Genomic DNA, 13,800 nt, shown 5'->3' on the forward strand with positions numbered 1-13,800 from the left:
GTTATCGACAAACAATAAGTGTTAGAGAGGATGGGGAGAAAGGGGAACCCTTTTGCACTGCTGGTGGGAATGCAGACTGCTGCGGACAATGTGGAAAACAGTATGGAGTTTCATCAAAAAATTAAAAATGAAACTGCCTTATGACCCAGTGAATCCACTTCTGGGAATATATCTGAAGAAACCTAAAACAATGATTTAAAAGAATATATGCACCCCTATGACCATTGCAGCATTATTTACAATGGCCAAGAATTAGAAGCAGCCCAAGTGTCCATCAGCAGATGAGAGGATAAAAAAGCTCTGGTACATTTACACAATGGAATTCTACTTGGCAGTAAAAAGCAAGGAAGTCTTACCTTTTGCAACAGCATGTATGAATCTGGAGAACATTATGCTAAGTGAAATAAGCCAGCCAGAGAAAGACAAATACCATATGATCTTACTTATTTGTGGAATCTAATCAACAAAATAAACAAAATATACAGACTCATAGATACAGAGAACAGATTGATGGCTGTTAGAAGGGAGGGGTTTAGGGGCACTGGATGAAAAAGGTGAAAGGAATAAGCAAAAATAAAAGCTGATAGACACAGACAAAAATATAATGATTACCAGAAGGAAAGGGCAGTGGGGGGGAAGTAGGAGAGGATAAAAGGTGGGTAAGTGGTGATGGAGGGAAACTTGACTTTGGGAGGTGAACACACAATACAATAGGCAGATGATGTATTATAGAATTATACACCTGAAACCTATATAGTTTAATTAACCAATATTACCCTAATAAGTTCAATAATTTTTTTAAAAGATTCATGACATTAACAAGCCTGAGAAGAATTAACTACAACAATTGGGTTAATTATTTTAGGTATAACCACTTTGCTTTCATGAGTAGGTATTAAGTTATGTAATTTTCACTTGAAAGCTTTCCAACTAAAAACAGATTTATTTTGTCCAAAGTAAGTTTTACCCTTTAGGGGTGTGTGTGTGTGTGTGTGTGTGTGTGTGTGTGTGTGCTTGTGTCTATGCATTAATCAACCTGCAGGGCTTCAGGTTTCCATAGTTTTAACTGATAGGTTCACTACTCAAGAAAAAAGCTGTGCTTTTTAAAAATAGAGGAGTGTTCTTACTCATATCAAATCCTAGATGTTTCTATGGCTTCATCAAAACATACTTTGACCACCGCATCCCTGCCCCCCATAAAAAAGCAGGGAAACTCATACATATTTGTCAAGGAAAAATGGTAGATAAAATTTAACATGATAATTTAATCTAATAATTAATAAAGCTTTAAGAATCCCGTCTTGTCATATAAGGGAAAAGGAAATTTTGCAAAATAGACCAATCTGGGTTTTGGTGAAGAGGGGAATGGCAAGAGTGGATGAAGAGTTATAAAATAATCTTTAAAAGGCACACTTTTTCACTGGGAGATGATATAACTGAGAAAAACAAACACTATTTGGGATAATAAATTACAAGTCTTCAGCTCCTTCTCACTTTCGGATACTTTAAGACACTCACACACATGGTGAGCAGAAGTAGGTTTACAGACGTGAGTACTGAAAACAGCTTGTTCCTGTGTTAGTTATTAATTCCTGTGTCATTATCCAGACAGACAACTATAAACCTACCTTTCCCCTCCCCGGTACATATCACAAACAATATCTGATGCTTATGGGACATTTTTTATCAACATTTTCACAATGTTAAGTAAATGTTATCACACTAGCATTAGAAAGAAGACAAATTATTTTCACTTTCCTTTTGAGACAGAAATTGCATATAAACAATCAGTCCTAAGTATTAATTACATGTGGGAAAATAAATACCCCTGGCTGGTGTGGCTCATTGGATTGAGGGCAGACCTGCAAACCAAAGGGTTGCCAGTTCGATTCCCAATCAGGGCACATGGCTGGGTTGCAGGCCAGGTCCCCAGAAGGGATTGCATGAGAGGCAACCACACATTGATGTTTCGTTCCCTCTCTTTCTTCTTCCCTCCCCACTCTCTAAAAATAAATAAATAAAAATATTTTTAAAAAGAAAGAAAAATAAACAAAAAGGAAATGTTGATGTTGCTGAATGAATCTCAGTGCCAATAGCAATGCTTACATTATTTTGGGAAAATGTAGAGGTAATTTCTACTTTATAGTGATTGATCATAGTTATAATAAACCTTATACTCCATTCGTCTGAATTTATCAGTATAATCTACTATCTGTAAGTAAAAATGTTTTGAAAATGGCAATGTTTTTGTTGCTGCTTCAGCTCCGGCATAGTGACTAATTGTGATTGCTATTGTAAGTTTAATCAGCACTGCTCCCTGGCTACCTGGGTAACCCTATATGCACTTAGCACTAGTATTCTATAATCAATAGGCATGTCTTTTGATAGATGACACAAATGTTCAATAGTGTTGTGCTTAACATTGGTATAATATTAGGCAAACGACACTAGCACAGTAGAAAAATTATTATTGGCATAAAAGCCAATTATACTGAAAAGGAAAAAAAATTTAAATTGAATCAAGTCACCTTCAGAAGCAAACTTCCATAAACATTACAACACCTTGAGAAAATACTCTGGACTATATGCCTTTTTGTATGAATAGCAATACAATTTTTTAAAAAGTAAAATGTCAGGAAAAAAAGCCAAATGTGTTGGGAAAAGAAAAACAAGTGTATAATAATTATTTCTGCATTTTAAATTAGAATATAAAAGCATTAATGCATTTACAGTACAAACTAAATGTGACTATAAAAAATAAATAGAAATATGCACTTACTGGAGTTATATTAGCTTTTGAAGCAATTACTGCCCCTGCTACACCAGAAGTAAATTAAAAATACGTCCAGATTAGTTAGTCTCTCAAGTAGGACATTCAGTCAAATATTTATCTCAAAATGGACTGAACTGAGTAGCATGCACTGAATTCTCCAGATGGCGAGGAAAACTGGTGTTTTCGATGTGATTCCAGAGAAGCTTAGCGAGAAGAGAGATAATAAAGCCCTCTTCCGTATGCAGGTGTAGACAGTACTTAAATATTTTTTGTTTATTTATTTTGTATTTTATATTTGTTTCAGGTGTACAGCATAGTGGTTAGACAACTATATAAATCACGAAGAGATCCCCCTGATAATTCCGGTACTCACGCAGCACCACACATAGTTATTGCGCCATTATTCACTATATTCCCTCGGCTCTACTTTCCATCCCCACAAGTAATCTTAATATATGAACTCTAGTAATAAGAATATTGTCAGGTAGTCATTACTGGTTATGAAAAAGATTTCCAGTTTGTCAAAGAATTTGCAATAGAATTAATTCAAGTAGCAAGCACATTTACTACATTTCATATATTGTCTTCCTTTTACATAGCTTTTCCCAAACATTTCTGCTTGGCACCATACTCCAATGTCAGAAGAGATATCCCCTAGAACTTTGACAAGGGATCACTACCACTTAACTGGGATTTTTTTTCCCTCTTCTCAAGAAAGAAAAAAACAAAACAAAACAAAACTGATTAACTAAAAAAAAAAAAAAAAAAAACACGAAACTTCCAGTTCTTGGGGCAGTGCAGATTCTTCCCAATCAGCTGAACTTTTTGACAGTAGCACGACTCTAATACTGAGAAATGATGCGCAAGAAGAGGGTCACTTTTACCCTGCGCTTTCCATTTAACATCTCCTTTCCCTCTTTGCTTCACGAACACACAACTTTCCTGTAGACCGCAGGTCAGTTGTCACTCTGCAAGAATGTCAATCTCGCTGCCAGGTCAAATTGTCCTTTTCATATAAATCTCCCTTCTGGGTCTCAATAAAGTTAACATCTTACAGCACATCGTCTGATTAGCCTGGGTCTGCCATTGGGCTGTGAACTTCAGGAAGACAGAAACTACTTCCCTTTCTCACGATTGTGTCACCACCTGGTGCATTTTAGTACATCAGGGATGTGGCAGAGACTCAAGACATATCTGGTGCCTGAATCAAGAACTCTAAGAATCTTAACAAATACTACTTAACTAAATCGGGTAGACTTACTACTATGGGGGGAAAATGAGCAGCAATACTTTATTTTAGAAACTGAGCTCGAAGTTAAAAACCAAATTGACCATCAATCAGGTATCCCATTACCCAATGTGGACAGGAACCTGGCCCGCCACACTTTGTCCGTCACAATGAGAAATGTAGCACCATAAAAGATTTTGTTTTTTAGCTTTAAAGACCTAGAGGGATACATTGATGACAAAATGTCAATAATGATGACGTCTTTGACGGTAATTGGGACTCATCCCAGAAGTCCCTGTGCCACTTTCTGTGTTGAAGATTGTCTTGAGCCATTTTTGAAGTCTCTAGGCTGGGGCTACACAGGCAACAACTCATAAGAAGGCAGCCAGCCGTAACTGCTGAACTATGAAATTCACAGGACAGAAAGGTGATGGAAGAAAGGTAATTATCCTTGTGATGTGACATAAGCCTATTATATAAGTAAACAAAACTATGTGCCCTCAAATAGGTAATTAGCTGTACTTTTTTCCTCTCAACTCAATGGGTCTGATAGAGCATTTACAATGGAATTCACACACAGGGTGTATGGAGTTCTCTATTACCAACGTCCCTACTGTGCACAGTGTGAAATGAAGAACTAGACAAACAAATTACAGCGTGGGATGCTGTATTACCTCACAGGCAAGTAAAAATGTGCACTACTGAAAGTATAGGTTAATCAGTTTTAAACTACTTAACATAATCCACTGAGAATATAAATAGTCTTTATACATCCTTCCTGAACTCTTTGAAAATTAGTAATTAAATAATTTCTGATATTCCTAAAGAAAAAAAATAGCAGTTTCTATGCTAAGTGTTGCTAGGAGGTAAAGAGATACATGACTTGTAAAGACAACATTGACGAACACAGTAAAATAATGCTTTGAGTAAAATATTTGAACACGAGAACTATTTTGAAACTAAGGTATAAGCTGCCTGTTTTATAATGCAAAATAGAATGCAAGTGGTTATATTCTTTAATGGAGAATGAGTTAAAATAAAATTAAGAATTGTGTAAGTTTCCTGGAGACATCCATAAAAATAAATTCCAGATATAAACTCTTAGATTATATACCATTTTTACATATTCATGTCTATAGATGTATCTATATCTTTAAGTACATAGATAAAACTACTTGGATTTGTAGTGGAAAGGATTAATAATGAATGAGAGAATATATGATAACTGGTAGAAGAAATCAACAACTTTTGGAATACACTGTACATGTTAAATTCAAGGGCACAGCTCATGTGGAGACTATACCCCGCTACTCAATGTCGTGATTCCTCAGTCCTTAGCCTTGAATCCTCTCCTTATGTTATATTCTCTCCCTACACAACTCCTCTGCCTGTCATTTTTGCCGTTCCTAGTGCAGTGGTCTTCCAACAAGGTTTGCTCCTTAAGGGGTGAAGGGAGACTTTTCAAGAAGTACCTAAAGATACGGGTAGTAACATAGCAATTAAGCTCCACATTCTAAACTTTTATATAGATAATCCTCTTTTCATAAAAACCCTTCTCCCACTTTCTCTCACTTGCATATTTCTCATTCACTTATCTTATATCTTGTATTGCAGTACCAAGTAAAGAGAAAATTCTAAATACTGGTGTTGATATCTAGAAAATGAGCTTTCTAGTTTTAAAACCTCATTGAGGTCATAAAATTTGAAGAAGAAACAAATTAAATTGTCAGGTAATGATTTTTAAAATTTGGTGATAGATCACTGTGTGATTTTGGACACAAAACTTGGAAAGATTTTGAAGAGTTGTGTTACATTGCTATAACAAAATGCTTTCCATCCCCACTGAATATTTTTGTGTATAAAGTTCTTCAGCAATTTAACATAAAAATATAAATAGAATTGAAGGTGAAACTTTTCTCATTCCAGCAGTGAGTAACACTTATCTGTGAATACATAAGCTAATTGGTAAAAGGCCAATCTCAATTTCTGTTTTCATATTTATTAATTCTGATACTTGGAAATTATTCATCAAAGTTTGTAACGTAGTTTTTTTCAAAAAAACACAAGATTCTTAGTGGGAAGAAAGAAAATCAACAAAAAATTAGATCTTCAAGTTTTGCAATGTATTTATATTTATCAATTATATACAAATAACAATTGTAGTGAAACCCAATTTAGAAAAGAATTTAACAGAATTTTATAATGATATGAAAAATGTGAGTGTGTCTGTAATATGTTGTGTGTATTTTTTATTACAGTGATCCAAAAATATTTTCAAGCAAAATATATTATATCGGAATACAATTTAGAAAATGAGAAAAGGAAACTATAAAATTTCTATTTTACGTGACTAACAGTGGGTATAAAATAGCTATGTTGTTTTGATTCCATTGAATATACTTAGATTTTGAAAGAATTTTATTGAAAAAAATGTCTATTTTCAATACGCTAAAAGTTAAATCCTTGCAATTATTTATGGAGAGTTTTAGAATTAGACTTGAAAATGCTATTTCAGCAATTCATATGCATAAAAGTTTGAGCCCCGCTGGATTATTCTACTAAATCTTCATTGATGCCATCCATTCTCTTCCCCTTTATACCTAAACAATCATTAATCATCTTGTCACTCTTCCTTCCTCAATCATGCCCAAATATGTCCACTTCTCTTCATTTCCACCGCCAGCTCTCAAGGCTAGTTCCCTGATCTCCCTGACCTGGTCCAATCGCCACAGGACAGTCTGAGGTTCATTTTTAGTTTTGTGTGACTATTTTGTACACCTGTTTCCCTCCAGCATTCCTCCCTGTCCCCACCATTCATCTTCAGGGTGTGTAAGGACATGAACCACGTATCGCCAACACCAAGCAAGTTAGAGGGGCTGGCACTGAACGAAGGGACGCTGCCTTCCTAGTGTCCAGCACAGGGCCGGACACGTCACAGCTACTCGATACATACTCACTGAGCACCTGAGTAAATGAAGATACACCCCTTTAACTGTATAATCAAAAGAGAATCCAAAGTGGACAAAATGTGAGGAAATTTTATGATTTATGTTCACACACAGTGAGTGTGAAATTTTGGGACCATTAGAGCTAATGTAAGCACAGAATATTTGCGGCAATGCCCTTGCTTTAGAAACAAGGTTGAGATTCAGAGAAGTTAATTGAGTTGTCTAAAGCCACAACTGTCGAATGACAAACTTGGAGCAAACCTAATTCCTCACCCCGATCACTGGAGGTTTGGACAGCCCTGTCCTTTCCATTACACCATGCAAACTCCCTGCTGTGGTCACTTGTCTGGAAAATGCCTGTGCTGGTAACTGAGCTCTACAGTGCCAGGTCTGGCTGGTGTAACTTTAAGCTATTATTTATACTATTGATCTGTAGTGGGCTGATATACAGTAAGAAGAAGACAAAAAGCAGTGTAAAGAACAGAGGGAATAGGACCACAATAACTTGGAAATATGGACAATAAGTTAGGATCTATGTTTTAGAAGAACACATGAGGTTTCTGGACCATGATGGAAAGAGCCTTTGTGTCTCCACCTTTATGTTCTCAGCACGAAAAGCAAACATGAACGGTCCGAGAACAGACACAAAGGAGAGGAGCTTAACTGGACTTCTATACACTGTGAGATCAAATGACCTATGGCTGATAGAGAGACCTGTGTAATAAATATCAGCTAATTAAGGAAAGAGAGGAATAAGTAACAGTATTTCTTAACGCTGGTGGGGTGGGGGAGAAATGTCCCCCTACTCCAAACTGAGAATCACTATGATAATATTTTGTTTTATAATTTATGTTACAGGCTACATCCTTACATTCTCAACATACAGAGATTGTTCTAATCTTGAAGGCATTTTATAAATGTCCCATACTGTTCTATTCTACACTGCTCCTCATTTCCCCACTTAAAATTTACACCACCCAATAACAGGGGTGGTCAAAAAATTAGAAGTCCAAAGATGGTTAATGTTTTATGATTTTTATAAGGGCTAGGTATTATATAGGCATTCTTTCATATAACTCATAACTTGTGAGGTTGGTAATATTATCACCATTTTTCAGATGATGAAACCAGATGATTTTCTTAGGGTATGTAGTTCAACAGCTGTGATTTGATTGCTGGTGACTCTGACTCTGAAGACAGTAACCTCTCCCCACACCAGTGGTCCCCAAACTGTCATCCTCAGACCAGCATCAGCATCACCCCGGAACTTGTTACAAATATAAACTCTTGGGCTCCATTTCACCACCTGAATCAGGAGTCTGGGGCAAACTGTTCCACAAGTCCTCCCAATGATTCTCATGCATGATCCGATTTGAGAACTACGGGCTTATGCCATATAGTATAACCTGCATAGAGATATTGCTTATACTCACTGCAGGGAGTACTTGAGTTCCGTTGGGTGTCTTTTAAAAAATTGTGGGTTTACCCTGGCTGGTGTGATTCAGTGGATTGAGTGCCGGCCTGCGAAACAAAAGGTCACCAGTTCCATTCCCAGTCAGGGCACACGCCTGGGTTGCAGGCCAGGTCCCCAGTAGGGGGCGCATAAGAGGCAACCACATATTGATGGTTCTCTCCCTCTCTTTCTCCCTCCCTTCCTCTCTCTAAAAATAAATAAATAAAATCTTTTTTAAAAATTGTAGGTTTTTTGAACAAACATACATTGCTGATTTATGGCAATTTGACATACACCACAGAATCACTTGCAGTAAGAGTTAGAAGGCAGGTGGGCTGAGGATGGAAGCCCAGATTCACCACCTAAAGTTATATATTCTTGGCAAGTTATACAACATTTGTGACTTTTGAATTTGTCCTCTGTAAAAATGAAAATAAAAAATGAGATCATGCACTAAAAGCACTGTATCCCAATGTCTAAGAGGTAATAAACCCTCAACAAATATAGTTTTCATTATGATTATCATTATTAAAGACAATGTTAGTAACATTATAATTAATTGCATGAGTAGTGAGGTTTATGTATTATGTATGCGGCAAAGCTCCAGAGATGCTACTCCACTGATTAATTTTTCCAATTTCAACATAAATTTCTAATTCATATCAACTCACAATGTCCAACAATGTACCAAGTACTCTGTTATTTGATGGTATTTTTAAAATAGAGTGATGATACCAGTTTTCAATTTATTTGTTTGGGAATGGATATCACTATATGTTAAATAATTTTTAATCAAATACTTTAGACCTTCATCTGTATTGGCTTAAGACCTCATGTTGTACCTTTTAACATTATTTGGAAAATGACACATTAGCACAAAATTAAAAGGCTGTGTTATTGTGGATGTGTTTAATATCAGGTTAAATTTTTTTATTCAAAGAAAACCTCATATTGCCGTATTGTGATTTCTGTATAGATAACTGTATGATCTCAATAGTGTTTTGATACAGAGGTTTTCAAATAAGAATTCATCTGCAGTAATGATATATTCCTTATATATTACCCAGTGAAGCTTAGACCAATTATTTGTTTATTTGCACCACCCAGTGAAAGAAACTAATGGCTGTCGCTTTTATTATGACTTTTTATACAGACAAAAAGCCCAGCATCCTTTCTGTATTTTTTTTAGAGTGAAATTTTCAGGTCTCCAACCTCCTTTTGTATCTCATGTTGTCGAGATCTTTTTATCTTTTGTATTGTTCTCCACCGAATGCCTAGCAATTTGTCTCCTTTCTGAGATGTGGTGTCTGCTGAACTTAGTCCCCAATTCACAGCCTAACAAGACCTGAATGTAGCTCAGTCTGTTTTTATGCGTGAGTTCACCATTACAATCAGAAGCACTGCAGCATTTGAATATTTTAACAGGGATCAGAATGTCTACTCTTTCAATTTATCATCCACTGTAGTTCTTGAATTTTTCTCTCTGCTGCTACCATCTCCAGCTTTTCATCGCACTTCTTTAATTCCATTGCCATGCTCTGCATGAACGTTCACATACACCCTGTTTTTCTGAACCCAATGTCACTGATTTAAACTACCTCCCCAGTAGGTCAAGATTAGGCTACAGCACACCAAAGATTTGCAATCCCTGCTATTTCCATGACTCGCTGTCCTTTAGATTTCTTAGCATAAAATAGAGCATCTCTCAAAATATTTTTAAAAGATTTTAATTAATTAATTAATTAATTATTTTCAGAGAGAGGGGAAGAGAGGGAGAAAAACATCAATGTGCAGGAGAAATGTGGATGTGTTGCCTCTCACACGCTCCCAAACTAGGGACCTGGCCTGCAATCCAAGCATGTGCCTTGACCTGAATAGAACCCACAGGCCAGCACTCAATCCACTGAGCCACACCAGCCAGTGCCCAAAATACTTTATAAATATGTTACTTCATTATCCTGGAGGTTTTTTAAAAACAATTTTTAAGGTTCAACTTAAAAACAAGCAAACAAACAAAACTGACTGGTCTATTGTTTCATGCACATTTAAAAATAAAACTTGGGGTGCTCTCCCTTTCAGAAATACACCCACACCTTTCCTCCCTCTCAGGTGTGCACTTCCTCAACTCTAAGGTTCCCTAGGAGACTTGCAACCAGGGGAGCACTGGGCAGCAGCAGCTTGTCCTGGGCTAACCTCCTGAACTATCCCCCAGCCCCCTTTTCTCTGGCTTTTCAGTGAGTCAAAGCAGCCCCACCGGGACTCTCTCTTGTTGCTTCTTCTACTCTAAGTCCTTCTTTGTTTCACTGTCCCCAGCTTTATTAAATGTACTCTCAAGATTAAAATAACAGTAATAATATTAAATAGAAAAGAAAAAGAAAACTTGCAGTTCCACTTCTTGACTCAATATAACAAAGTGAATCTCAGAAAAAAAAAAAGAAAGTTAAACCCAGCACCAACTACAGGATTGCATTATTGTTTTATTATGAAGCTGTCATCCAAAAAATACAAATTAAACCTCTGGTCTTCACACAAAGGTAGCTCAGTAAGTATCCTTTACCCTCACTGCAGAAGGTCACTTGTGCATGATGTAGCTTGTCAGACAGTTGGCTGAGCAAATCTCAGTAAACACAGAGTTAGTCTCACTGAGTATGTTCACTGGCCTAGTGACGAAAGAAAGCAAAGCAGGAGAGTATAAAAGTGACTAAGGAAATAACAAAAGAACCTTAAAGTATTAGGCTTCAATTCAATTATTTTACCACAAATAAATGGCAGTTATTAAAACCAATATGAGCTGACACCTTGTAAAGGAACTTCATTGATAAGGAATAAGGAAATGATGGATTCTTCAAATTAGAAAATCAAAAATTACTACACTCAAGTGAAACATTAATCCACATACTTTCCTTCTGCCGGGAACCCTCATTTACCCACTTTACTATTCATCACACACACTACCCTTGCCTTCAGTCCGGCCTCATCCGTCACACTACTCATCTTTCCTGAGGCCGAATGTGATTCCTCCAAAGCAGGAATCCCTCCTTTCCTTGAGTTTTCACCCTGTTCTTGCTTCAAAGTACAACTCTCTGTTAATAGAGCTCTACTGTCGATTAATTTTGAGCTCTGCCTCTTCTCTTGGCTTTCCAGCTACCAGGTGGTACTGAGAATCAATCACTCAACAAAACTTTGTTAAATAAGTAAATTATTTTTAAAATAGCATTTTATCAATAGCTATGTTTTTAAATGTAGGAAGTGATGTTAGGCTTGAAGACTCTAGAGAAATTGCAGTAATGCAATGGTGTGAGTCCAACCTTAATAAATGGGAAGAATATATGTCAACAAGGATACATTTCATTAAAGCATTAAAAAACAGCTATCTCCTCTCAGATAAGGCTTAAGTCAGTAGAAAGAAAGAAACAAAAAACAAAGGAGGAAAGTAGAGACCACAATCTTTCAATAATACATTTCACCTTTTTTCTCATATTTATATATGATTATATATCTTAATAAAATTTTGGATGTAATGATTTTGGATAAGTACTTACATTTTCATAGCTTAAATATATGTAGAATTAACAGAGGAAAAATAAGAAAAAGGATTTTATAACATTTTTAAGTCTGATATAACAGTTTTCAGAAGACTTAACATAAAAATAACCATTAGTAAAAGTTTAAAAATGAAGAGACTTTAGTTCTAGAGAAGACTGATCACAGATTTAATAACTGTCTTCAAGCATATGTTGGATCAATTGAGAGATAATAATGATAAAATATTTTTCTTAGCTCAGTAAAAGACCAGAAATGATTAACTTAAAGGGCAAACAGGAAATGCTGGAGAAGGTGAGATATGATGACAAATTACTAAGTAATGCAGTGAAAGGTTTCCCTTACAAAGTCTTAAAGCAGGATAGCTACCTTTTGATCTGGAGAGATATGATGCATAAATCTAAATAATACTCAACAAGACCATATCAACTTGTTCCATAAATATGGAATACTCTCTCTGGTTCTCTGTGTTCATCTGGAAAAAATTCCCTTCTCTGTTGCCCATGGGGTCATCCCAGCACTCAGATGAGGTACAAGCCCATTGTGGCGGGTGGAATAGAATCATCTGAGCTAATTGCCCCCTAGCTCAACACCTTTCTCATCAGACTCACCTTAACACAGTGGCCAAAGACTGGAGAGGACTGATTATAAATTACCCAAAGTGCAAAAAGCAATGGAAAATAATGGTCATTGGAAATATAAAGCCACCTAAGAAGGTTTAAAAAACTGCAGTAAGATGATCACTAATCTCTGATTTTTTTATGTTGAATATTCTTTTCATTAACATTAACAAGTGACATTTAGTATATTTTTATCAAAAACAATTCTATTAAATAATTGTAATACCCATAATGTATTAAAATACCGTACAATGGAATTCTAAGATAAGATATCAGTTTAAGGTCTTTGTCAAGGGTCACTGAAAGAGTAAAGATCTTTTTTAATAACCTTTCTGCTTTTAGTTTTTAATATTAACATTAGACTACTTTGTTTATATCATATGCTTGCAGTTGTTTAACGAATAAATACAACCTTTATAAACAACCTTAGAGTTTGGCCTATGTTTAATTATTCTGTTCTCATGGGATAGTTAAGCTATCAAAGTCAAAATAAACTGACACTTAGATATGATGAATAAGGGCCCAACTTTAGAGATTTATTTCAAAACTCAATAAAACCTTGCAAAGATAAGTGTATCGTGGCTTTCCTGCTGTTGCCTTGTGAGCTGGGAACCCAATCCAAAGTTTTGCGGGGGTTTTTTCCTTGTCTTGATTTTCTGCAGGTGATAAATAGAATGCATTCACTGAGAATCTGAAAGCAGTATTAGATCATTACAAGAAATCAGGATTTGGTTCAATTTACCTGTTCCTGTTGCTGGAAATCCAATCGGAAATAAGTGTTGAGGCCTGTTGGTGACAGTGCTTGTTGCCAAAACTGCATGCCAGCATTATAACTTCTCGACGTAGTTCTCTTATGGGCCATAAAAGGGGGGCAGGGGGAGAGGAATAAAGCAGGGTTAATATCGAGGGAGAAAGCATAACTCATTACATTACACTACACTATAGTAGATAGGTAAATAATTAGCAGGAAAATAGATCTCAGATACGGAGATTCTATTTTGCTGAGTAAGAGACAAAGTAGAAGTTAATCATACTAAAAGTCTGCTCTGGAAACAGTACTACAGTGTGGGGCATAGGTTCAGATCTGAACTTCGCCCATCAAGGCAGATCTTCAATTAAAACATGGCAAGGAAATGCATTTGTTCTCAGTACCAGGGCGTGGCAACTATATTCCCCATCAGCAGTCCTCCCAGGTGAGGGAAATGAAAGGGGCAAAGTGAATGAAAGATCATCTC

At 36.2% G+C, this 13,800-nt stretch overlaps 1 protein-coding gene across 1 annotated transcript in view; it reads right to left on the reverse strand.

Annotated features, from left to right (window-relative positions):
* Positions 1-13,800, reverse strand: part of TRHDE (thyrotropin releasing hormone degrading enzyme) — a 372,616-nt gene that overhangs the window by 23,756 nt on the left and 335,060 nt on the right. The window contains exon 15 of the mRNA XM_024576381.3: positions 13,308-13,415. Within this exon, the coding sequence (XP_024432149.2) occupies positions 13,308-13,415 (108 nt within the window). The remainder of the gene's footprint in view (positions 1-13,307; positions 13,416-13,800) is intronic.

Source organism: Desmodus rotundus, chromosome 3 (genome assembly GCF_022682495.2).
Source record: "Desmodus rotundus isolate HL8 chromosome 3, HLdesRot8A.1, whole genome shotgun sequence".
NCBI classification, from domain to species: domain Eukaryota; kingdom Metazoa; phylum Chordata; class Mammalia; order Chiroptera; family Phyllostomidae; genus Desmodus; species Desmodus rotundus.